The sequence below is a fragment of the Stegodyphus dumicola genome, chromosome 10 (genome assembly GCF_044657685.1).
Source record: "Stegodyphus dumicola isolate Sdum_Otavi_A_Nest chromosome 10, ASM4465768v1".
Classification (NCBI taxonomy): Eukaryota; Metazoa; Arthropoda; class Arachnida; order Araneae; family Eresidae; genus Stegodyphus; species Stegodyphus dumicola.
The window spans coordinates 182284203-182311320 of record NC_140777.1 but is presented as its reverse complement, the minus strand read 5'-3'; the positions used below and the strand labels follow the sequence as shown (position 1 = coordinate 182311320).

At 32.3% G+C, this 27118-nt stretch overlaps 1 protein-coding gene across 5 annotated transcripts in view; it reads left to right on the top strand.

The window, feature by feature from the left end:
* Positions 1-27118, top strand: part of IntS11 (integrator complex subunit 11) — a 91682-nt gene that overhangs the window by 54419 nt on the left and 10145 nt on the right. For 4 of the 5 annotated variants that reach the window (XM_085825968.1, XM_085825970.1, XM_085825967.1 and 1 more), the window contains 5 exons: positions 11688-11777; positions 13870-14032; positions 18253-18366; positions 22118-22179; positions 25068-25216. In XM_085825968.1, the coding sequence (XP_085682094.1) occupies positions 11688-11777; positions 13870-14032; positions 18253-18366; positions 22118-22179; positions 25068-25216 (578 nt within the window). The remainder of the gene's footprint in view (positions 1-11687; positions 11778-13869; positions 14033-18252; positions 18367-22117; positions 22180-25067; positions 25217-27118) is intronic. The other variant, XM_085825969.1, reaches the window with a different exon arrangement.

The window sequence follows — 27118 nt, the reverse complement described above, 5'->3', positions numbered from 1 at the left end:
TTTTTATTCTGGATAGGGCATCTGCTATGATATTTTCCTTTCCGGGGTTGTGCTTGGTTACCAAATTATACTCTTGTAACTTGAGTGCCCATCTTATTAACCTTGGGGATAAGTTTTTCCCTGAGTACAATCTAGTTACCGCCGCATGATCAGAATACACTGTTACTGGCGCCCTTCCAAAATAGACTCGGAACTTTTGCACTGCTAACAGAACTGCAAGTGCCTCTCTCTCAGTCGCGTAATAATTTCTTTGGGTTTCATTTAAAGTTCTACTAAAAAATGCCACGGGCTGCTGATTTTGTGAAAGTACAGCTCCTACCGCATAATCCGAAGCAACCGCTGAAATTTCTAAATTCTCATCGTTCTCAGGAAATTTCAAAACGGGCTTGCGTTAATGCTTGCTTTAATTTTTTCAAAAGCACTATTGGCTTCGGCCGTCCACGAGAATCTTGCCTTTTTTTTCTTTTTAATTTTAACAATGGTTCAGCAATAGCTGCAAAATCTTTTATAAAGGACCTATAATATGAACAAAGTCCTAGAAATGAAGACAGCTTCTTCGCCGTATTTGGTGGCGGATACTTTTGCACAGCGATTATTTTTGATTCGTCTGTCTCAATTCCTTTCTGAGATATTTTGTAACCTAAGTATTTTAATTCAGGGGCTGCAAATTTGCACTTTTCGACATTAACTTTTAGACCGGCCTCATTTAATAATGAAAACACCTCTCTTAAATCCTGTACATGTTGGTCCAGATTATCACTAGTAATAATGATATCATCTAAATAGATAAATGTGGACTTTCCTAGAACAGGCCTTAGCACAATGTCCATACATCGCTGAAATGTTGCCGGTGCCCCTGAAAGGCCAAACGGCATACGCAAGAATGCATAAGTGCCAGACTTGGTTATAAAAGCAGTCTTAAGCACATCTTCTGGTTTAACGCCTATTTGAAAATAACCAGTCGTTAAGTCTAACGTAGTCATGTATTTCGTAGAAGTTATGTTCCTTAAAATTTCTTCAATAATAGGTAACGGATATACCAGATATTTAGTCATGGAGTTTAATTTACGATAGTAAATTTCAAAACGCCACCTTTTCAGATGTGTTACTGGATAGTCATTATTTTTCTTACATAACACAACCGGGCTATCATAACTACTTGAGATGGGCGTTATGATCTTTTTACGTAACATATCTCTAATGTGCCACTCTATAATTTTTTCTTTATTCTTATCGTACCGATACGGCTTGTGGTGAACTAGCAGTGAATCTCCTGTGTCAATACTATGGTTAGTAACTTGAGTAAATCCAGGAATATCACTAAATAACAAAGCAAATTCACTTACCACTTGGTGAATTTTTTGTTGCTCTTCCGTAGGCAGGTGGTTGAGATTTAACGTGGGTGGTTCTCTATTTTCTTCCAGAACTGGTTTCATGATCAGCTTAAGGGACGCTTCGTTAAAATCCAGCGTTGCTTCTGCCTCTAAAAGAAAATCTATTTCTAAAATAACATGTGCTTGTAGATTTTTTACGATAAAAAACATGATCTTTACTTGCTCATCCTTAATGCAAATATAAAGTGGTAGTTTACCTATGCATTTGCATTTTTCTCCTTGCGCAGCTAACACTGTCGTATTATCCAAATTATATATTCTGTATTTACGGAAGTACTTCCTAAAAAAATCTTCTGCCACACAGGAACACTGCGTGCCTGTATCCAGGAGTGCGGTGGCTGGGATATTGTTTACCAAAACTTCAATCTTTGGAAGAATCAAATTTTTCACAATAACTGTATTTAACTTGAAGGAAGAGGGGTTTTCTTGGCCTTCGGATTTCCGCACCCTCCCGTCAGCAGAAATCCGTTTTAGTTTAAATCTTCTTTCTTCCTTTCCATGCCTTCCTTCTTTTTCCGCTGGCCTTCAGATTTTTTTCTGGCTTACTATTGAACTGTCGACGTTCGCCGGTTGTTTTTGGATACTCAGGTTTCCTTGCCCACTGATTCGATTTTCTTCCGTATCCGTGTTCTTGCCTTTGCTGTGGTCTTGGCGCACCAAATTGGTTTCGTTTTTGATATTGGCGTCTTCTTTCAATGTCCGCCGTTCTTCTACTTTCAAACTGGATTGCTAGCTCAAATAACTTTTCCAGTGTAGTCGGATTCTTTAATTCAATAAAGTCTTGTACTTGGGGAAGTAACCTCGGCAAAATCACTTGAATTATCTCAGGATCCGGACGGTTTCCATACAAGAGTTTGAAGACGTGAATTTTTCTTAAAATAAAGGTGGAAAGATTTTCGATTCTTTGCTGATATATGCTGAAAAGTTCCGCTTCTAATTTCGCATGATCCCTTACGACAGGGAAGGCTTTTACTAGGGCAGTCTTGAAATTTTCGTAAGTATAGGTGGGACTTCCTGCTTGACCCAAGAGACTTCTGCCTATACATTTGAACCAATTAAGCGCTTGGCCCCTCAAAGTGCCGGTAACTAAGGTAACTTTCTGAAACTCGTGCACGGGGTAGAGCATGAAGTGGTCATCTAGTTTTTCCAAAAAACTGGTAACCGGTGAGTTTCCATTAAATGTTGCTTCTGGTTTCATCGAAGCACGCATGGTCTGGACGATGTAACCAAATCCTTCCAGGGCGGCAGCTGGCATTTCTGGATTCTGGGCCGCTTCTGCAGGCAGCACAGGTTCTTCTTGAAACTCGGCCATGGATATTCTTCTTCGTTGGGCACCACTATCAGGTTCAGTGTTCCGCCTTACTTTCTTTGGGAACATGCAAAGACCCTGACTCGGAACAGGGAGCTTACTAAAGCTATGTTCAATAAATGCGGGAAGTAGACAAGATATACAGGAAGGGTATACGAAACCCTTTATTTTTCACTCTTTACAATAATTTCCGTACTTCGGAATACAGAGACCAACTACTTGTGGTCTGAACGTAAGAATATAAAAATATTTAACTAAACTCTAACTTAACTTTGGAATAATAAACAAGGGCCTACGTGGAAGATTGGCCGTATATTAACAGGAAGCCGTATGTAGTACAGAGAACTGTTAACACTACAATACATTTAAAATTATCAAGAGGATTAAACTTCTGGCCTGGAAGGCAACCAGCAACCGAGTAAAACTTCTAAGGCAAGCGGCCTGCTTCGACTAACTCCTTCCTCTCTCTCGCTTGGCAAAAAGCCACAACTTAAGTATACTTGGCGTTCGCCAGACAAATTTGCATAAATAAGTTAAAGCTTTTAATTCTGGCCAGAAGTAGAAAATAAGAAGTAGAAAATAAGTCTTGTACTTGGGGAAGTAACCTAGGCAAAATTACTTGGATTATCTCAGGATCCGGACGGCTTCCATACAAGAGTTTAAAGACGTGAATTTTTCTTAAAATAAAGCTTGAAAGATTTTCAATTCGTTGCTGGTATATGCTGAAGAGTTCCGCTTTTAATTTTGCACGATTTCTTACGACAGGGAAGACTTTTATTAAGGCAGTCTTAAATTTAGGTGGGACTTCCCGGTTGACCCAAAAGGTTTCTTCCTATACATTTGAACCAATTAAGCGCTTGGCCCCTCAAAGCGCTGGTAGCTAAGATGACTTTCTGGAACTCATGGACTGGATACAGCATGAAGTGGTCATCCAAATTTTCCAAAAAAACTGGTTACCGGTGAGTTTGCATCGAAGGTTGCTTCTGGTTTCATCGATGCATGCATGGTCTGGACGATGTAACCAAATCCTTCCAGGGTGGCAGCTGGCATTTCTGGATTCTGAGCCGCTTCTGCAGGCACCTCAGGTTCTTCTTGAAACTCGGCGATGGCTATTCTTCTTCGTCGGGCGCCACTATCAGAACTTGTATTCCTCTTGACTTGCTTTGGAAACATGAATTGTCCTGACTCGGAACAGAGAGCTTACTCAAGCTATGTTCAAGAAAATTGTGAAGTAGACAATACAAGCAGGAAGGGTATATGAAATACTTTATTTTTCTATCTTTACAGGTATTTCCAGAACTTCGGAATACAGAAACCAACCACTTGTGGTCTGAACGTAAGAATATAAAAACTACTAACTAAAACTCTAATTAAAACTAACTTTGTATTAGTATACAAGTGCTTAGCATTAAGATTGGCCGTTATTTAACAAATTCCATATGTAGTACGCCGAGCTGCTAAAACTATGATATGTTTTGCAATTATCAAGAGGACTAAACCTCTGGCCTTGAAGGCAACCAACAACCGAGTGAAAACTCGTAAAACGACAATGGCAAGTGGCCTGCTTCCAATAACTACTTCCTCTTTCTTGCTTGGCAGAAAACCACAACTTGAGTACTTGGCGTTAGCGAGACAAATTTGCATAAATAAGTTAAAGCTTTTAATTCTGGCCGGAAGTAGAAAATAAGAAGTGATAGTAAAGATTTAAAATAAAATAAATGTTAGTAAAACGTACAATCCTTACAATACGATTTGCCTGATTTATTGTGTTTGGACCATGGTCTTTTTTTATTGTTATTGTAGCCAATCTATTTTTCATCACCAGTGATAATTTGTTTAAAAAAGGGGTCAATTGCATTATATTTGAAATGTGTATTGCAAATATTGATTCGTTATGTAAAATGAATTTCTTTCAATTCATGCAGAATTAAAATATTAAGCTTCTTAATGAGTCCAAGCCAACTTAAGATTTCCATTTGTTTTGTGTGATACATTTGATGTTTGTGCAATCTCTCGCACAGTTATATGATCACTCAATCCAGTTTTGGCTTTAATTTTGTCATCATCAACTTCAGAAGGGGCTAGAACATTGGTCATCTTCAAGTAAAAAAATATCCAGAATGGAATTTTTTAAACCTATTCTGACAAGTGCTTTCTGTTAAGCTATCAACACCATAAATTTCATATATCTCTTAATGAGCTTCAGCTGCTTTCTTGCTTTTATGCAAATACAAAAGTAAAATATGTTGAAAATGTTTATTTTTGTTAAAATGTTAAAGTTTACCTTAAACAAACAGTTGCAAACAAAAAGGAAACAATTTGTTTCAAGAGCAACCTAAAAGTGTCAGTTGCCAAATCTCAAAAGGGAGGGAAAATTATAAAATTGATAGAAAAATAACAAAATGAACATAATTCTGTCTATTTGTGCAAACTGAAATTACTTTCTGTTTGCATCAGAGGACTTTTAAATCCCGAAACATAGCTTACCCATGTGTTTGGAATAAGCCTTCAGCTGGAACTTTCTCCTTTAATGTAATCAACTCTTCTGGCATCAAATAATATCAAGATCGGATATATCATTATTCAGCAGCTGTATGAGCAATGGTGCCAATTCAAATTTATACTGTATTGGAACCGAACATTAAATTCTTTTAAATTTTCAAGGAGCCCATATATAGCTTTATATCTATTGAGGAAATACAATCCTTTTCAATAACAGACAGTTGCATTAAGCTATCAAAGTACACAATTGTTTTCTATTCAGTATCAAATCAGTTTTCGAACAAAAACCAAAAATAATCTTCCTTCATTACATAGCTTTGCATTAAATAAACAATTAATTGTTGGGGAAGTTTCATTAACTTTTTTGTAATGAGTGAAATCTTAGCTATGTCAATCGATTGCTAATGCTTATTCAGTTGTCAACCTCTCAATCCTCATTAACCCCCTTCAGAATTTCATTGGCTCCCAGAGGGTCAATACCAACCTCATTGGGAATTCCTGCTCTAATTGGTTTACTATATTTCATCAACCAATGTGGTAGGCACATGCAAAGGTTTTCTTAATATAAGAAATTAGCACACATTTGAATGATATAACTGATCATCCATGCATATAGTAGACGCTACAGATTTTCACCTCTTCTTCTGATCAATAAGATTATAAGGTCTTCTAGCATGATTTCGGAACCATAGGCCTAAGTGATTAACAGGTCCTTTGAGTTCACAAGTAAATGTAGTGTATTGTTTGGTTTAAAAGCAGTAAGTCTGTTTAAAATATGTTATGCAATTTTCAATAAATTAACAGTAGAGTACAGAAATTTGCAAAGATATACAAGGTCTGTCCCAAAAGTAATGCACCTATTTTTTTTTAAAGAAATTTCGTAAATAACACTTCGTAAAATTACTCAGTATTCTTCGAAATACATCCCTCCAACTTGTTCCAACACAATTTCTATGCTTTATATATCTCCTGGAAGTCTGTTACTGTAATATTCTTTAGTAACCTCATTGTAGCTGCCTTGATATTTGTTCTTCAGGGTCTCCAAATGCTGTCCTTTGAGGGATTTTTTAATCTTTGAGAACAAAAAGAAGTCAGATACGGACAAATCAGGACTGAAGCAATGCAGATGTCTCCAATGGAATTTTCTCAAGTTTGAAACAAAACTTTGCTTATCGCTTCCCAAGAGTTTTTTTTCCTTCTTGATTTCAACCAAGCACTCACACAAGGGTTCCCTGAAACAGGCAGCGTGACTCTCCAGGAGCTCAGAACCGAATGGGGCTGGTTACGCTGTGTTTCCAAGACTCCACCCACCCTTCCGTGCAAATGGCAGTTTCTGTGCGACAGATAGTCGTGGCAGAAGAAAATGAGGTGCTTTACTTTCGAGACAGACCTTGTATGTTAGTGAGATGTCATATTTCCTTGAATAAGAATGCTTTTAAAAATTTCAATACAAAATAAGGATATTGTTACGGCAAAATATCCAAGCAAAAAATAGACATGAGCGAAACAGCTCTTTTGTGGAATCGGATCAGAACTCTTCGCTACTGATCAAAATCAGTTCTTTTTTTATGACTCACTAGCAATAATTTTAATGAATAAGACTGGGAACAGGGAGAAAATCGAGAAGAACATGCGATCCTGGAGAGAAGAGCGGAAAGAATCAAACAAACACTAAGATCATTCCAATCAACTAACTCCTTGGACTGATTTCTTTCAGCTGAGTATATGAGATTATGTAAAACCTCTTTTCTGAATAGAATTATCAAAAAATTCTGAAATAAAAGAAGTATTCAAAAAATTGAGAAATTATATAAATTAAACTTGCTCAAAATATGGAAGGAGAAATATTCCTTTCTTTCTACACTTTCCTACACTGGTGCAATTCAGGCAAAAATTCTCAGTAGGATAACATTAAAGAAGTTTTTACTTTGTTTTAGCAAATAACCTTTCATTCAATCAGTAAACTGAACCAATTCTTTGAATCAATTCATAAACGATTACTGCTGAAAACATCGCACAGAAAACAATACAAGGCAAAGGCGGCGTAGCACAAAACACCATGCGAGAAAAGATAGCAAAGAGAAAATATTGCTGTTCTAAAACATCATGGTACAAAATATTGTGGTAAAAATAAAACAGTTCAAAAACTTTGCAGTTTAAAACATCATCGTCAAAAATATTGGGCTAAGAATTAAGTACCTACAAATCATCGCATGACAACAATATTGCACTCATGTGTCAAGTTTTAAAAGTTGTAAATGCTAGAAAGAGAATGAAAGTGTTAATGACACTTTAAGAATAAACGGAAACAAAACAAACTATGATTTTCACTAAAACAATAGCCGATTAACAAATGTAATAATTACAATGAAAATAATTTGATAATTAAGCAATTTGTGTAAAGTTAACCTCATGCAGTTATTTATCTTCCTTTTTATAAACATTTTTAGACTGTATTTTTCCATGAAAAATTATAAGTAAAAATTTATAAAAAAGATTGAGTTATTAATAACCTTTGTTAATTAACTATGTAAATTCAAAATTAAGTGCTATAAGCTGCATTAATTTTCTTTTCATTTCTAGTTTTCAAATGCTTAAGTTTCCTTCTTACTTTTTCAGCAAAAAGTTATTATTTCGTTCAAAAATAAGAAATATAGAAGTAAAAATAACCCTCTTTCCTTCCCAAATCCTTGCATTATGTGAAAATGCACTTATTTTTAAAATCTGAAAATGCATGTGTGCGATGTTATTCTCATGTGATGATTTGTAGGTACCTTATTTTTTGCCACAATATTTTTTACGACAGTGCTTTTAAACTGCTTTATTTTCAACCACAATATTTTGTACCATGATGTTTTCTCTTTGCTTTCTTTTCTCCCATGATGTTTTGTACTATGACGTTTTCACCTTGCCTTGTTTTTTCCACGATATTTTCAGCAGACACCTCATAAGCACAGCTAGTAAAAAAATGATAAAACAAAAATATTATCAGCCCCTCCCATAAAATTGATTGCAGGTATGCTAATAATGCTAAAGAGAACTTTTTTCGCTAATAAAACAAACAGGCAGTTTATTAAAAATATAATTAGAGGAATGGGCATGTCCACAATCTGTTTAATAGGAAAAAAGAAGTTGCTGAAAAGTAACGGTGATTAAAAATACCAGGAAACTAGATAAAAAATGTAATTTTTTTTTAATTTAAAATTTACTGAAATGTGAAAAGAAAGCAATTAATTGTGAAATATAATACATGCACACACACATATCTAATTGTTACATAAAAGAAGAAAATAAATGGAATACTTCATGTATAACACACATTGCTGTTAAGTAAATTCGTAATAAAGTATCTTTTTAAATACATAAAAAAGCAAAAACAAGCTTTATCACTTTATACATAACATAAAAATCTTATAATTATATAATTAATATAAAATTATGTAAAAGATCAATTGATGTAAAGTTTTAAGTATAATTATAATAATAAACTAATGTAAAATTATTATATGTTACATACAACTCTGTTAATTATGCAATTACAGAAATGAACACTTATTTTCAGCATTTAAAATTTTAAAAATAGCTCAGTTGTATTCAAATGCATGTTCTGCTGGTTCACAGAAAATTTAAACACTGGCTCCGAGCATTCGAGCTAGTTACACATAGTCAAAAAGTTGTAAAATCATTAACAATAAAAAATCTGAAATGTAGTCAAATTGAAACAGGCAATAAATTAAGCTTTTCTTGTTTGCCAGACTTTTCAGAATATAGAAATATAAATATGAATAAAGAAATAAGAAATATATTTCGTAAGAAAACATAACATTCTTATGTAATAAAATTTAGTATCTGTTGCATTTCAGTACATGATTTCTGTATGCAGTTTCATTGGCTGTCACCAAATATATCTTCGGTGACAACGTATCCCTTCATGTGCAACAATTATGACTCCCAGTGCAGGGGCCACATACATGTATCTGACATGCTGGAGATATATCTCCTTGTGCAGAGGAACAGGCACAAGCACTAAAAATACATGTTCAGAGAAATGTCTTTTCATGTAGACTTTCATGACCAAACTCTGGGAAATACTGCCAAGGCAGTATCAGTATTGACCCAGAATATAAACACAGTATAATCGCAGTATCTCTATTTTTTAATGCTAATCAGGCAGAGTATGGTAACCATTCTCAGTTAGAATGTTGACACAAGCATCTTTTTCACTGTTATATACACATAGGCATCGTACTATCCATATAGTGTTGTTGCCAAACTGGTTTGGGATTCATTTTCGTATGTTGCTTTTTTTTTTTTTTTTTTTTTTTTTTTTTTTTTTTGTACTGTTCTGTTTTCGGGGCTGGGTTCAGAAATGTGTTTATGTGTATAAGTACATATATGCATGCATACATGAATACATACATCCATCCATACATTTCTGAACTCTGTGCTTATAACAGAACTTCCTTGTCCTTTTTACCTCCTTGTACAAAGTAAAAAGGAAGTATTGTAATCGCAAAAACATTCAGCCATCATATTTCAACAAAAATATCCATTTTAACCGCTATTGAATGCAATTTAACGATGTTTTTGCATGAAATCTGTATGTAAACTCTTTTTCCCAAAAAAATTATAAAACTGATTTAAGATAAATTCTGAAGAGAATTTTTCGTGTACGTATATATCTCCCATACCTCAAAAACGAGTAACCTCAGAACGTTGAAATTTTGTATATAAGACTGCTATAACATGTAGATGTGCACCCAGGACGTAGCTAGAGGGGGGCATCTGTCCCCGGGTGCAGGATCCAAAGGGCGCCAAACTGATGTTACGACATTTTAGAATTAAATGTTTTCCATCCTTGGCAAGCAGAAGGGAGCGCAAAATCTTCAGTTGTCCCTGGGCGCTGAAAACCCTAGCTATGACTCTGTGTGCACCTGGTATTTTGGTTGCAAAGTATATTTTTATTTACACTACTAATCAGTATTTATATACTTTATATAAAAGTATATAAATAGATGTATATTTATATCCACTCTGTTGCTCGGCTCAGTGATCGCAGTTTCTTTATTCTTATATATTTGTAAATTGTGCATTTTTTGCTTAAAAAATGATTGAATTATGTTGTTCTTATCTTCCGGTTAAGGTTTTTATGCCTTTGGTTAACCTACATGCAATAATTGTGGAATTATCAACAATTTAAAAGTTTTTCAAGTGTGGCTAAGCCTAATATCTGATTACTATGGTGCCCATGTTTGTTTACATTTAAACGTACCAGAATAGTGGATTTGTTGCCAATGTAGAGAAACTAAGCTTCTCAACAACAAAGTAACGTCTTCTTTTATTATTCCAAATTAAATTATGCTTAATTCATTATGGAATTAACATTTAAGTTTTTAGCTTATTTTTACATAGAAACTGTAACTTTAATTGTAAAAAAATGTTGTTTTTTTTAACTGAATTAATTAGTAGCGCATACGCATTAAATAAGCGGCACTGAATCATCTGCAAAAACTTTTTTTTATTATTATTTGTTTAATTTCTTTTATATATCATTTTTGATTTATTATAGTATTTGAATAGAACTTATGGTTATTCTTCAGACGATATCAGTTTTGTGCACTCTGAGTTTTAAAATGAATGTTAATGCTGTTAAGTGAACATAATGCCAAAATGATGCTATGGTAAATAAATATACTGAACTTTAAAGAGTGCATTTATTCTATTGTAGTTTAAGCGCTATCGACGAAGTAGATTTAGTTCAAAATTTGTTAATTGTTACTTCAATATGTTTAAATAAAATGCGGGAAAATTGCATATAATTTAATATTCCATACAAGGAGGTCATGTGGTGTACACATCAGATTTTTTTTTTCTTTCCCTAACCTTTTTTTATTGTTTTATCCTGTGTTGTTATACACTGAAACTCTGAAAAATGAAATTTTATATTTACTATATTTCAATTTTTTCTGTAGACTTCAGTTGTTCCCCCTCTATTTTCAAGCTGTTTTAAAAAATGTTGTTGTAATATTAAAGTAAATTAGTTCTTTTTCATGACATGCCCACCTATATGTGAAAAAAGTGGCTTAAAATTATTTGTAATGTGCTATATTTAATGAGAATTAAACTACAGAATCCCTCAGTTTTATTCTTATTAAATCTGTAGCTATTTCTCATAAGTCCCTGATATTGTTTGTTTACAACAATAAAGTAATAAATTACTGTACATATAAAGCAGAGGATTGAAAAATGTAAAGAAAGTTGTAAAAGAAATGTGTGATCTATAAGCTTATAATATGTAAAATGGTTTTCAGGTAATATATAATAAATTATGTTCTGAATTTTGTATTGCAATGTCGTAATTGAATTTTAATGTCATTCTTCCTTGTACTAAATCACATTTTTCAATTTTAGAAAATAATTTATTACAATGTATGAGGAGGAAAACTAACCACTGGTCTTTTTTCTGTGCTTTATATACATAGCTAATAATGCCTGGGTATTGTGTTGCTGGTACAGTCGGTCATAAAGTAATAAGTGGAGCAAAGAAAATAGAATTTGAAAATCGCCAAATTGTAAGTAGTACTTTCAATTATATATAAACATATACGAATCTTATGTATTTATGTATAATTATCTCTTATAATATGTATGTATTTATTCAAATATACATACATGGGCACATTTATTAATTCTGAAAACTAAGATGCATTAGTTAAAGACTGCTTCAGCATGCTTTTGTTCTTTATGCACAAATAGTTTTGTATTTTTTAATTGATATCCATATAGGAAATAAAAGAAGAGTATAAGTTAATGAGATGAAATTTAATTTAAAATCTTTCTAAATTAGTTAATATTCACTTATGTATATATGTTTTATAGTTTCATATTGGTTACTATTAAAAGGAAACAAAAATACATTCAATTAAAAAAATACTATTTTGTATCATTTTAACGTTACTAACATGGTATTCAAAAGCGTAATAAAGAATACAGAAATCAACCAGCATGAAATATAACTCTGAATATTTGCTCTGAAAAATATGTGTTTTAGTGAGTATATAAGGTATTTATCCTTAGGTATATAAGGTATTAAAATGCATGGACATTTAGGTTGTAGAAACATTAGGTATTTTTGGGGAGCAGGCAAGATGAAAAATGAGCAATCGTCTTCGCCGGGAATCAAACCACGGACCTCTGGAATACCGGCCCAGCATGCAGAACCACTAACCACGAAGGTGGGAGAATTACCTTATATACAGCCCCTCTTAAAGGGCAACTGGGGATTTAAGGGGACCCAGTCGCCAAATTCCGGGTAAGGAGAATCATCATCCAACACGCTTTTAGTTCGGGCGCCACTGTAGAAACATTAGGTATTTTTTGGGAGCAGGCAAGATGAAAAATGAGCAATCGCCTTCGCTGGGAATCGAACCACGGACCTCTGGAATACCGGCCCAGCGTGCAGAACCACTATGCTAGGAAGGCGGGAGAAATACCTTATAAGGTTTAATTATTATTTTCATAAGTATTGTATAATATAGTGTTATATTGTCTTAGAATTTTTCCCCCATACATGTATTAGTTTACTCTTTTGATAGTTTGTATCCATACTAATTATCCTTTGTAAAAAGTTTTCTGAAAACTATGCATAACCTATTTGTATAATAAAGAAAATTAAATTCATTGGTTGTTTAAGCCCTAATATTTTAATATCTCATCCTTAAAAATAATTCCAACTATTTTTAGTTCCTCTCAAATGTAATGTAAGCAATAAGAAATAAATTAGTTTTACAAAATCATAACATGATCATTTTTAATTCTTATTGCCAAGTGGCACTCTAAATTTCTATAAGTAATTAAAGAAACATTCTGTATTAAAACCTTTGATTAGCAGTTAAATTGTTATTCCTTGTGAAACAGAACTTTTGCATTCTGTGTTAAAACCTTTGATTAGCAGTTAAATTCTTATTCCTTGTGAAACAGAACTTTTGCATTCTGTGTTAAAACCTTTGATTAGGAGTTAAACTCTTATTCCTTGTGAAACAGATTTTTAAAAACTAGAGCATTGCAGATGCAGTTTTCCTCCCACCACCAATCTTTTTCTTTCTTTCTTTTTTTTTTTTTTTTTTTTTCAGGGAAGTGATTTTTGCACATTTATGTAGACACAAATTGTACTTAAACAAAGCTACATAAGCAACGTAAAATGCAAAAGTACATAACCATATCATAATAGTTTATAAATTAAAGATGACATTTAATAATATTTCTCGCTGTGTTCATGTTTTGTCTTACAGATACATATTTTGGAATAAAAATTGTGAACAGCTATCTTATGTGAGATTTTAAAGATGTTGTTATAGAATTTTTTGACAGGACTGAATTTAATAAAGCAAAATGTTGTAATGGGTCATTTTAAAAACTTTGTTTGAATGGAAGAAAATAGCCTGAATATCTGTAGAAGTTAAACATTTGATATAAAAAGTTAATATTTATTAAAATATCTCAAAGTTTTTCTTTGTAGTTGGAGCAATATCATATCACAGGAGAAACAAAACAATTTCCATGTTTTTATTCTTAAGAAGGTATGGTCAGAAGTTGATCCAGTTCATGCAATGAAAATAACTTGTTTTGTATTTATTTATAAATTTGTCCATGTAACATTTTCAGGTCGAGGTCAAGATGTCTGTTCAATACATGTCTTTCAGTGCCCATGCAGATGCTAAAGGAATAATGCAACTTATCCAGCACTGTGAACCATCCAAAGTTCTCTTAGTACATGGTGAAGCTTCCAAAATGGAATTTTTAAAAAAGAAAATCACTCAAGAACTTGGTATGCCCCAGATTTTGTTTTATTAGTCTACTGTTTAAACAATATATCAAACTGGACTTTTGGGCTGATTAAATAAAAAGCCTTTTAATAGATAAACATCCATGTGGCCAAAAATGTATGGAAAATAATATTTAAAATTGTAGTTAGATGTATGTCAGATATAAGTATTCATTAAACATTAATTTAATTACTAAAATCTAGTCAATCTTTTTTTTATTTGTTTGCTTTTTCTTTATTATTTTTATTTTTGTTTTGAAGCAGGTGTTATTATTTGGGAATATGAAACCTTCCAATATGTATGCATTCTACACCCTTAACAACTTCATTATTTGGTTTCTCTGAATGATAGAGTGTTTTCTGGAAAGCATTTTTTTCCAATGCTGTTTGGTTTTACTTGGATATCTATTTCAATTTAATCTTGAAGGGATTTATAGTTTCTTCATCAATCATTCTTTGTCTACATTCATTACTCACTTCATCATCTTCCATTATCAATAAATTTAATCATGTTAGTTTTTTTAATCCAAAGGGGCAGTTTGTCCAGAAGAACTATAAATTTCGTTTTGGCATTTTGTGTCGATTCACGATAAACATTCTTTCACTTTTCAAATTGTTGCCACCAAATATTATCGCCCTATATTATATTTAAAGAAATTAAATAATGAAGAATCTGCATAAATGTTTGTATGTTTCTTGCATTGTATAAAACAACAGTACCTAGAGCCATCAAAATTTGAGTAATGTAATCTTCTATAGAATATGAGCTTGTAGAAGTCCTAATTTGAAATTTGTTTTATTATTGATTTCATATTTTGTAACACTCCAACGAACTTTTGATTAACAAACACAATGATTTCAAAGCGAGCAATGGCAAGACTATATGGGAAAAAAGAAAAAAATTTATCTCCAGTGCGCGAGACTGTGTATCGGAAATTCTAAAGATATGCTCATTTTAAAATAATTTTGTGATATTGCTGTTGAACTGAATTTTATGGTTTAAGTACAAAGAATGTGATATTTAATAAATAAAAATAACACAAAAATTTTTTTTTAAATGCTCCTTTGGACGTAATTTAAAATCTGAAACCTTTCTCTCTCTCTCTTTTTTTTTTTTTTTTTTTTTTTTTAAATAGTAATATGTTCCATGTCCATCATTTCATATTAACAAAAATTTAAAAATAGCAGAATTAAACCAAAACTAAGTATATGTACAAAATGATATTAAAAGGCTCTGGTTTAACAGTCATTAGTTGAAACATAGGCTCTTAAAATTATGATTAACAATGCTGTCATTTAATTTTGCTTTACTTTCTGGCAGAAGTAAAGCATCTTAGTAAAGGGCACTAAATTTTTTCCTTAAGAATGCAAAATCATAATTAAAATAATATAGACTACTAAAACGGAGATCTGTGGGATTCTAAAATACTGACACCTCTGTATTTAATCAACAGCCAATATTCAACCCACATTGTTTTTGCACTTCAGAAAAAGTTTTTATTTTTTTAATTTATTTCTATTGTTTTGTTGGGCTTTTTAATTTTACCAGAAGCTGTGTTTAGAACATTATGAACACATACCTCTTGCTGGTAATTGTTCCAATCTAATATTGTTTGTTGGCCATATACAACTATCCATATTGAGTCCATTAATACACATTTGTTTTTGATGTTATGATCCCATAACATTGAAAATAATCCACTGCTTTCTGTTCTGTAGAAGGCAGATTCCAAATTTTAATAATTTTTTTTTTTCAAAATGCTTTGAAAAAGTACATCAATAACAGTTAATTTGTATCCTTTGTTCATAAAAAGAAAATGTGACTTGTCAGTAATCAATCAGAGCTACATCAAACAAAAGTGCAGATGGTTATGAGTGTGTTGTTACATCATGCTTGTCTATAAATGGCGCTGAACTGTGCTGCTTGCCGAAAACGCAAATGTACATAACGCTTCTGAATATTCTACAGAAATTTGACTTTCAGGTCTTTTTTTTTTCTTCTATTAGTAAAATTCCTAGTTCCATATCTAAGGACCCCATTCTGGATAGGAATTTTTGGGGTATTTACAGGATTTCTTGCCCATGTGGTTTATTTTATGTTGGTCAAACTAAGAGAGCTTTAAAATTTTGCGTTAAAGAACATGAGGCATATTAAGAAAAAGGAAACACTGAAATCTTGTGTTGGCCAAGATTTTCTAGAGGTATTTCTCATTCAAAAAAATCTTTCTGTTCTAGTTATTGACCCTAATTTCAATTCATCTTTACCCTCAGACTAAAAGGAAATTATGTTTTACTTTTCTTGCTTCATCAATAGATAGCACCAGCAGTTTGACTTTTTTACAGTCATTCTTGTCTTATCACCATATTCTCTCGCACATTTGCACTTAGGCAGCTGAAGAAAGTGGTTCTGTATTTAAACCATTGAAACTAGTTCTGCAAAATTTTCAAACATTATGTTGATTCCTGTTGTTTGATTTCTCCAGTAATCACTATTCAGCATGTTAGTTAGACCTAAAATATGAGATACTTATTTCCTTAGAAAAGTAGGTAGAGTCAAAAGTCGTTAATCCAGACTCGTCGGGACTTCGGCGATTCCAGATTATAGATCACCAGTTTAAATCTCGTAAGATGGCATGCAGAAATTATAAAATTAAAAATATGAAACCGTAATTTATGAAATAAAGAACAATTATGATCTAAAGGGTATCAAAATTTACAAAAAAAAGCTTAATATTTATTTGTTTACTTTATTAAACATTTCTTTCAATGTAAGTTGTTTAAGTTGTTTCGTTTTTTATGTGATAATACATTCTCTTTAATTCTATAAACAGGCATAATTTCTTGTTCAGTTACAAAGTTCTGCTGTTCAAGTCCTATAATTGCTGTGTTGAGAATACCGACTAATTTGTCAATCAAAATTTTTTCGTTTTCAATAACCTCTGTTACTTTCTTTGCTATCAGATGCGAATTATAATGATGAGGAATTTGATTTAAATCATATCAAAGACGGAGTACATCGAGATGAAATACTACATTTAGTAAGGAATTATAAGCCAAATAAAATAAAAGCATCTCCCCTGAAGATAAGGATAGTGCTGACAGATCAACTTCCAATTCATTGTGCGCCGCAACGTTAAAGATAAACAAACAAAAGTTTAGATAAACAAAGGATATGCCTTTATCCGTTTTTTGCAGCAATTCCACTTTTTGTTTAATGGACTTTGAAACATACTTTTGCTTTGTAGAACCTTAACATATTAGTAAATATATATCAGAAATTCTATTTGACATAATTGAAAGTTCAATCTTACTTTTATAAAATTGCTCTAACAGTTTGCAAAAAAAATAAGCCGAATCCAATTGGAAGATTAAGGAACAACGCAATCTGCAACATTAACTGAATTAGATAATTTTAGCTTAGCTTATACCGTCCGTTATACATTAAATGTGCATTTGTAAACATATTTTGCGCACACGCATATTCGCAACCGTAAAGATCTTACGCGCATGCATCAAAGCGACGCATGCGCAGAAAGTTTGTAGCTTTGAGGTCCGGATTATATATCATTTCGGATTATGGGTGTTCGAATTAACGACTTTTGACTGTATTTAAAAGTTTCATTGCAGCTGCTATTATGATTGCATCACTTTCTCAAGTGCAGGAGGAAATTTGTTTTTGAATTTTACCAGACTCTTGGCTAGTTTTCCACAGGAGTGTTATAATGTCGATACTTTGAGAAAGGGTTAAGGGATAATGGAACTTTCAAAAGTGACTGCAAAGATTTTTTTCCAAAAAGATGCATTAACCAAAAATATCAATTTGGAGAGATTGTTAAAGAATATATGTAGTCTCTTGAGAAAACAAAATTAGAAAATCACAGATCTTGTAGCAGATTAAATAATTGATGAATTATTGGTGATTATTTCAAAAATCAAACATTAGATTTTAACTATTTCTTCAGAGTAATATAGTATTTAATACCTAATAGTGTTGCATCATATAAATGGTTTAAAATCTATTTTAAATTTTCAATGAAAATTATTATTCATTATTTTGTTTTATTTATATAATATTCTTTTCATTTGTGCCAAAAATGGCTTAACTCTTTCTTCAGATAATAGATCCTCCCCTTTCCTTCTAATTCCTTGAAGAGACCTTCTTATTGAAGCTCGTCTGTGTTTCCCCTGAAATATAATATATATATATATATATATATTTTAAGGTAAGGAGTGCTTTATGCCGGCAAATGGTGAAACAGTGTCATTCAGCACTCCAGTATCAGTGCCAGTTGATGTTTCATTAAATTTGGTAAAAAAGCAGCTTTTTCAGGAAGGTGGTGAGTAAATTTTTTTTTTTTTTTTTTTCCATTTGAACCTTTAGGCCTGCAGTCTCCAACTCAAATTATAGGCCGAATACACTCTCTGACAGCCCAGAATATTTTTTGGATAAAATGAAAAATGTTATTAACAAAGCAAAAAATATTCTAACAACAATATTAATAATACTGCGAAGGAAACAATTTCAAATTTATATTTATTTTCTGTCTGAAACCTGAATTTTGTTACTTGCAAGACATTTTTGTTGATTACATTTTGTAATTCAAAACTATTAACAGTTAAATATTAAGTTTTTAGACTTACATATCTTTCAAATAATTCTAACATGTAATTTATCATTAAATAATTAATTGACTTTAATTTAAACTAAAAATAAACAAGTTATGAAAACTTTCTAAGTTTTCAGAGGAAGTTTACCAAGTGGAATGAAACTTCATAACAACATAGTCTCTTTCTCTTATTTATCAAATTTTTCTTCAACGCATAAATAAAAATACATATGTTTGTATGTAAGTAATTATAAACACTTTATTTCTTATTAGAGCTTCACACTTGTTGACGTTTGGAGACTGATAAAATTTGTAGCCTTGGGGAGAAATTACTAAGAATTATTTTTATCATGAATAGTAGATGTTTATCAGTCAATTGGGTTTTTTCTTATTAATCTTCAACTGTGAAGGAAAGCTGTTCATGTATTCTTAATGCAAAAGTTCTTGACTAATTATTTTTTGACAAGTATGAATAAAAGTAAATAAAGTCATCAGATTTTTGAATAAGGTATTATATCACATTTTAAATTAATTAGCTCTGTTTATAGATTTTTCTGGAGCATTATTCATGTTAGTTTTTAATGGAAATGAAAGTAATATAAACTCGGACTTCAAATAAATAAAATCATTGCACCAAATACGTAATTGAAATGTCTTTGTGGGCCACACAAAATGGCTTTTGGGGCCACATGCGGCCCACAGGTTTTAGAAAGAAAACATATTTATCATTGATCATTGATGCTTTTCTTCTACTTGTAATCTATAAAAAAATTTCAATTTTGTATGCTTTTGCTAGGACGTATTATATGAATCTTCATTGATTTCATAAACTAGAATTTGGGGTCTGAGACCAGCCATTTAAACAATATTAAATTGTGCGGTCTTGTGTATTCATAATCGTGTGAGCTATATTTCTGTGTTTTAATAACTGTGCTCTTGAGTTCAAATTCTGTCTTTTAGTCTTATATAGTACAAAATCCGTAATCCGGACTCGTCGGGACTTCGGCGATTCCTTATTAGGGTTTTTTCCGGATTATAGATCATCAATTTAAATCTGGTAAGATGACATGCAGAAATTATACAATTAAAAATATGAAATCGTAATTTATGAAATAAAGAGCAATTATGATTTAAAGGGTATCAAATTTTACAAAAAAAAAAAAAAAAAAAAAAAAAAAAAAAAAAGCTTAATATTTATTATTCTTTTACTTTGTGAAGCTTGGCTTTCCTTCGGCACCATGTGCTCGTACGCATGGGCGACGAACTTTCTTTTTTGTTATTTAAATATGGATGCATTCTCTCCATTCCAAGGAGAAAATATTAATTTGTTTACTCTATTAAACATTTCTTTCAATGCCCGCATGCATAATGTATGTGCATTCTCTACGCACATGCGTAAAGAAGTTTGTGGCTTTAAGGTCCGGAACATAGATCATTCTGGATAATGGACGTCCTGATTACGAACTTTGTACTGTATCACTGAATTATGTGAATGCATGGTACTTTTCCGTTTCGCCGGCGCAAATCTCGCCAAGAAGACTTTGTTGGCGACAACATACAGTATACACATAAAAAATGTTAATGTTAGTTCTAAGAATTTGTTATTTTGAAGGCATAAACATTTTAATATGGTTTAAAATTTTTTAAAAAGCCAATAAATAAAGACAATAAATTCGGAAAAAGACATTAATTTAAGAATTTACTATGCTTTCATGGTTCAACATCCCGATTCGCCAGTTCTTATCACGTGACCCCCAAGTGATCACATCTCACGTAAACTACGCTACAAAAATCTAATTCTCCCATTAATGATTTACATTAATTTCAAGTTAAATCTTGATTTGGAATACAAGTTAGTTTAAATGCAAGAATTATTTCAATTCGTACGAATAGCTTACTCGGAAATTATGTAAAACCGCACTGCTTTACTTCGCTAGTGCATTCTCATTAGAATGGATGAATTTAAACCTTAATTTTTCCTTTTTTATATTTTCTCCTTCCGATGAGCGGTGTGATTGCATCCTAATTGACTTAATTACCGGGAATGGTCTTAGGGCATAAAATTGAACCATCTTGCAAAAATTCTATGTAATTGTATGCCAGTATTGAAAGAATGGCTGCAACTTGTTTTGAAAATGAAGCGTACAAGGTTGCCAGCGAAGATATTCCGTTTGCCATCGGTTGTACCATTATTGGCGACTTTATCGTTTGCGCTGGGAAAACGGAAAAGTACCGAATGCATTTTACTAAATTCATTTTTAACATTTTACTTAATACTATAGTTTTATATATGATGTCTATATGTATGTTTTTGTACGTAATTATATGTTCATGAGTAACAGTATTGGGGGGGTATAAATTAAGCTGCTGTCGATAATTACAGTGTGCAATACAGATTTTTTATGCAAATACATTATCAGTTTGTATCATATATCACTGGAAATGAAGTTTATGATTCCCTTTTTCCATAGCTGTGACATAGCATAGGGCAGTAAACAAGCAGAAGAGGGTTTACAGTAAACAATTGTTTTGAAATCAGATTAATTGCTAATTACAAGAATATTAAGGAAGGGAAGGGAATTGTCACATTCAATTTCAAAAGTGAACTGGGTGGCTGGATCATTCGAATTCATAATAGATAAAATCTGGGATAAATCTTCTTTATTACCATCAAAACGCTTGAAAGTGTCGTCTACGTAGCAAATCCAGAGGTGAAAAGAAAGTTTCTCAAATAATTTGACCTCAAAGTAGTGCATGTAAATGTCAGCAATTACAGGACTGGGGACTGACTATTAGACCCATAGCCAGTCTCTCAATTTGGTAATAATATTCATTTTGGAAAACAAAGTGTATTTGACTTAAAGAGATTTTAGTAAGTAAAGGAGAAATTTTTGAAACTAAATATTTGGCCAAAGGATATGATACTATTCTTAAGTGGGAAACTATAGGTCAAAATGGAATTGCAGCTGCCCGATCAGTATGGTGGTCAGCATCACAGAGAGCCGTGCCGAAAGGCCCGAGTTCGAATCCCAGAGAAGGCATGCATGTTTGTAAATGTAAACTGTCTGTGTGGCATGGCAGCACTCTAAATATGTGGCGAGCCGAAAGTTCTTATGCGGTTTTGCTGGAAGGGGAGAGGAGTGGGAGACAATCTGATTTCCCCCTCCTTCTCGGGTGCTCTCCATCAAAATCGGGGGCGGAACTGAGCTAAATCGCACTGTCACCTGAATGGTGCTCGAGGCTTTTGCCAACGGAAGACGTAATCTAGTGCTCCTTGCAACGAGGAATTTCGTGAGTTTGGGCTGACTGTGTCAAAGAAGTGAGCATAAGCAACAACAGAATTCAAATTTTGTGGACTTTGGGGAAAGCGTAGAACCTGTCATATATTTTTATCATATAATACTTAAATATATTTGTACTTTCAGTTTTGATTAATTGTATGATGTTTTTGATTATTGATGCTGAATTTTTTTCACTTCAGGTAGTATTGCTGGTGTAAAACGTAAGAATATTATTCATGGTATGCTGGTAATGAACAATAATGTAAGTACATAAATAAAGCAATGTTGGTGGTATAATAGAATGCAAAAATGATTCTTCTTTTTATAATGTTGTTTATTTTTTCTCAGCAAAATTTTGTGTTCATTTGTATCGTATGTGCATTTGTATGCCTGTGTACTTCACAAGTACACATATTGCATATATAAAAATATAACAGAAATTTATTACCAAATTAAGCTTAATTGGAACAAATTGCTAACAAGCAATTTAAGTCCTAATTTTAATCCTAATACAACCCCCTTTAGTGCATCTGTGCTGTGTCATTGACATCACTCTTTCCCTGCAATTTCTCTGCATTGGTGTAAACTTTGCCTAGCTGCTGTCCAGAACTCAAACAGAGGAACTGAGATTATAAATAAATCCAACTGCTTAATATGTTTCACCTGCTGCAGCCTGAGTAAGCTGTGTCGCTCACTTCGCTATACTTTTTTTCTGTTGTTTAAAAATGTGAAAGCATATTTTATAAATTCTGGGGTGCAGTTTGCATCCATTGTGTCACCAGTCAGGGATATGTTTTAAAAGATTAAGATGTAATTAAAAAGATGTTTCAAGAGTGTTCTAGAATAAATAACATGTTGAACTTGTCACATCCTTGTAGAACTCCGGGACATCTGTCATTTCATATATTACCCTATAGCTTCAAGCTATATCTCTCATACAACCATCCCAGTCATGACTAAAAGAGTGATTGGTTTCATCTTGTCTAGCCGACTAAGTAACTCTCTACTAACTTCTAGAGATGTACCAACAAAATTATTTAATCCAAAGGGGCTTTGTCCCTGAGGTACTATGGTTTTTGTTTTGCGTCAAATCACTCTGAATGTCTGTTTCACTTTTCAAACTGTTGCCACCCAATATTATCGCCCTGTATTATATTTGAAGAAATTAAATAATGAAGAAGCTGCATAAATGTAGGTATTCTTGCATTGTGATGAAACAACGGTACCTACAGCCATCCAATTTTAAATGACATAATCCTACTGCGAATGGGGGAATTTCGGCATGTAACATACCATATTTATGCCTAATATATACCAAAAAAACTCATAAATTACGTTTTCACTAGGCTTAAAAACCAGATTATTAGCCCGAAGGGCCTTAGGCCAGAAGGGCTATTAATTTTGTTTTCTCATTTTTCATCGATTCACTAAAAATGGCGAATCACTTTACGAATTGTTGCCACACGATATCTTCGCCCTGTGTTATATTAAAAGAAATTTAAAATGTAGAATCTACATAAAAATGTTTCCCGCATTGTTATAAAGCAGTGGTACATAGAGCCATTGAATTTTGAATGACATAATCCTATTGCAAATATGCGCATGTGGAAGCCCAAATTTGAAATTTGTTTTATTATCGATTTCATATTTTGTAAAACTTTAACGAATTTTTTATTAACAAACTTAAGGATTTCAAAGGGAGCAATGGCAACACTGTTAAAAAAAAAAAAAATTATCTGTGTATCGGAAATTCTAAAGATAGGCTCATTTAAAAATTACTTTGCAATATTGCTGTTGAACTGAGTTTTATGGTTTAAGTGCGAAGAACACGCTATTTAATAAATAAAGGTAATACACAAAATGTTAAAACAAACGCCCCTTTGGACGTAACTTATAATCTGAAACTCTTTTTTTTACATATATATTTGTAAATAATTTATAAGCGTATGCCTGATTTCTTAAGAATATTATCGCTGGATAAAAGGGTAATGAATTAGTTTCAAAAGATCATATTTGTACCAAATACCAATACTGACTCAAGGCTGGTTACCATCTCTGCTGATGTACCGCCATTGATCAGATCACAACTTTGGAACTTTCATAATATAGTTAAAATCCACAAGGGTACAGGAGTGGTGATAGAAGTAGAGAAGAGAGTAGTAACCTTTTTTGTTGCGTATAGCAAACACTCTGAAGTGATGATGAGTTGGTAGGCAAAACATAGGCTGTGTTTTCTTAAAGGTTCAAATCTCGTCTGTCAAAAAATAAGTGGTCATGTGGCTTTATAACCCAATCCAGAACTGTGCCAAATAAGCATAGTCATTGGTTTTCATTGATCCTGTAGTAGTCGAAATAGTTGAGCAGGAGTTGTGGTCATGTGACTGTGAGAGCCAATCCGAAATGCTTGTTGCAAAAGCTTATTTATTGGTCCTCTAGGGTCGTGGGATGCAGAACTTTGAAAATTTCTCATCATTTTGTTAGCAAAGTGCAGATAATACAGGGTACAGATAAAGTACAAAATGAAAAGAAGTGAAAAAAAAGGATATAAACACAATTTACGTTCACTATTTACAATATTTATGTACTACATTTTTATGTACTATTTATGTACTACATTCTTTTCATGCAATGTCCACTCATACTTTAGCAGTGCAGCAAAGTTACAAAATTGTCATCTTCTAAGAAATGAGCAGCAAAGTGTCTTAACTTTCTATCCTTTTCCAGTATTTCACATTAGAAGATCATTGAGTAATTGACTATATGACAGTTCATTGCTTCTTGATAAAAATTTCCATTGAGAACTTGAGTAGTTTTGTGCATGCATGGTAGTTAAGGTGGGCATGCAAAACAGCCATGCTTTACCACATAGTGTTCATTATTTATAATCCAGAACACTCTATTCTGAAGGTCGTATTTAATCCTCCGAGCGGCATGACTGGCTTTTTTTGTTGCTTGGCATTATTAGCTTATAAGATATCCTGCTTCCTTACTTTATTAATACAGATGTCATCTTAAAAAATATAAGTTTATGAAAATAGAGACTAAAATAATAAAGATAGTAGTAAAGAAATTCAGACATTGATGTGTCATAAATTTGTTTCATATCAGTAAGGTCTAATATGTAAGAGGACGTTTTTTAATTACTTGCAGAAAATTCGTCTGATGGAACCTGATGATGCTATGTGTGAACTTGGTTTAACGCCTCATCAAATCCGTTTCACATCTACCATTCACATCGACGATCCTGCTGGAGTTCCTGCATCGAGGCTGACTGATGTCATATATTCTAAAGTTAAAAAGTATGGGTTTTAATTCTTTGAGATTACATATGTTAGTTTCCTTTGATTATTTAAACTCAGATATTTATTTAACATTCAGTAATATGTAGACATGCTCATTTTTTTCTTCAAAATTTCATTGTTATTTTCAATTTATGTATGATATTTATGTATGTTTTCTTTTTTATTAAACAATTCAGGCAAGTAAAAAAAGAATGTAGCAGAATAGTGTTATAATGAAATGAACGAACAGGTACAGGTTGAAATGTAATAATCCAATGTTTTCTATAGGTAAATCGGGATATACCTCTATTACACGTCCATATTTATTATTGCATTAGTCTATAAATTCATGCACATTTTTGGTAATTTTTTAAATAATATAAAAAAACAGAATTTAACATTTTAATAAATTATATATTTTCCTCCATTATCTACAATGTCTCGCCATCTTACAGGCAGCTTTTTTATGCCATTGCTGTAGAAAGATTGGTTTTGATGCAAAAAAACTTGAAAGTTCATTGTGTACATTCTGTTTAGAATTTAATTTTTTTCCCAGTAAAAAATTTTTGTAAGGCATGAAATAAGTGAAAATCACTTGGGGCTATATCTGGGGAATAAGCAGGATGTGGCAAAAGCTCCAAATTAAATTCACTAATTTTTTGCATTGTTGTTCGAGCCGTATGTGGTCTAGCGTTATCATGATGAAACAACACTTCCTTGATATTCACCAATTGTGGGCATTTTTTTGATAAATTCTAAGTTTAGACGGCAAAGTTATTCACTATAAACTTCTGAATTAATCGTTTGATTTGGTTTCAACAGTTCCAAACTTCCTGAACGAGGTTCATCATCAATGCTGCTTTTTCCAACTTTCAATTTTTTAAATCATTTCAGGGCAGTCCTTACACTAATACTATGTTCACCATGTGCACTATTAATTTTTATTGCTGCAAACCTGGCAGATTCACCGCACGAAAATAAAAAATATTCCACAGCACGTTTGTACTGATTATCTATATTCATCTTCTATGGGTACTAAACTGTGTTTGATATTTACAAAAGTTGGTGATAAACTGAATAATATGTTAGTCAAATGATGACAGGTTTCAACGGGTTCAAAATTGTATTGTTTTAGTAATTGCATGATAATAAATTCCACGCATACTCTTAATGCGCACAAACTTATGGACTGACCCGATAATTTTGAATGTAATAGACAAATAAATGTTTACAATCGGTGCCTTTGCAATTACAAACTTTGGAGTCGTTTTCAGAATGTTGGTAGTACAAATTTTGTAATGGGAGTTAAATATAGCTATTTGGTAACAATTTAGTAGTATATACATAAACATTTGAAATAATATATACGTAAATTTTGATTAGTAGTATATAGTGACATAGTATATAATGAACAGATGTGGTGATAATGTAGTAATAATATATGGTATACAAAATATCTTAAAGTTCACTATATTTCATAATAGAACAATTAGAAATGAACAAACAACTGAATATTCAAATGTTATAACAAATTGAAGTTCTTTTTCATTTCTTCAAAAAGTTGCAAATACAGTGAACAGATTTTCATTGAGTTTCATTCAGGAAATGTTATTGTTAAAATATAAAATGTTCTTTATATGGATATTCGTGGAATTTTTGAGAGGTTAATTGTCTTTAAATTTTTGTTTTTCAATATTTTCCCTTTTTAACTTTGGAAAATATTGTGCATAAAAAATGTCTAACTGAGGTCTTGTATCTAAGGCCAGTGTCAGACAACTGCATTTTTTAAAGTATAATTTTTCTGTTACTGGTATTATTAATTTTAAGTAATACAGTCAAAAGTCGTTAATCCGGACTCGTCGGGACTTCGGCGATTCTGGATTATCGATTTTTCCGGATTATAGATCATCAGTTTAAATC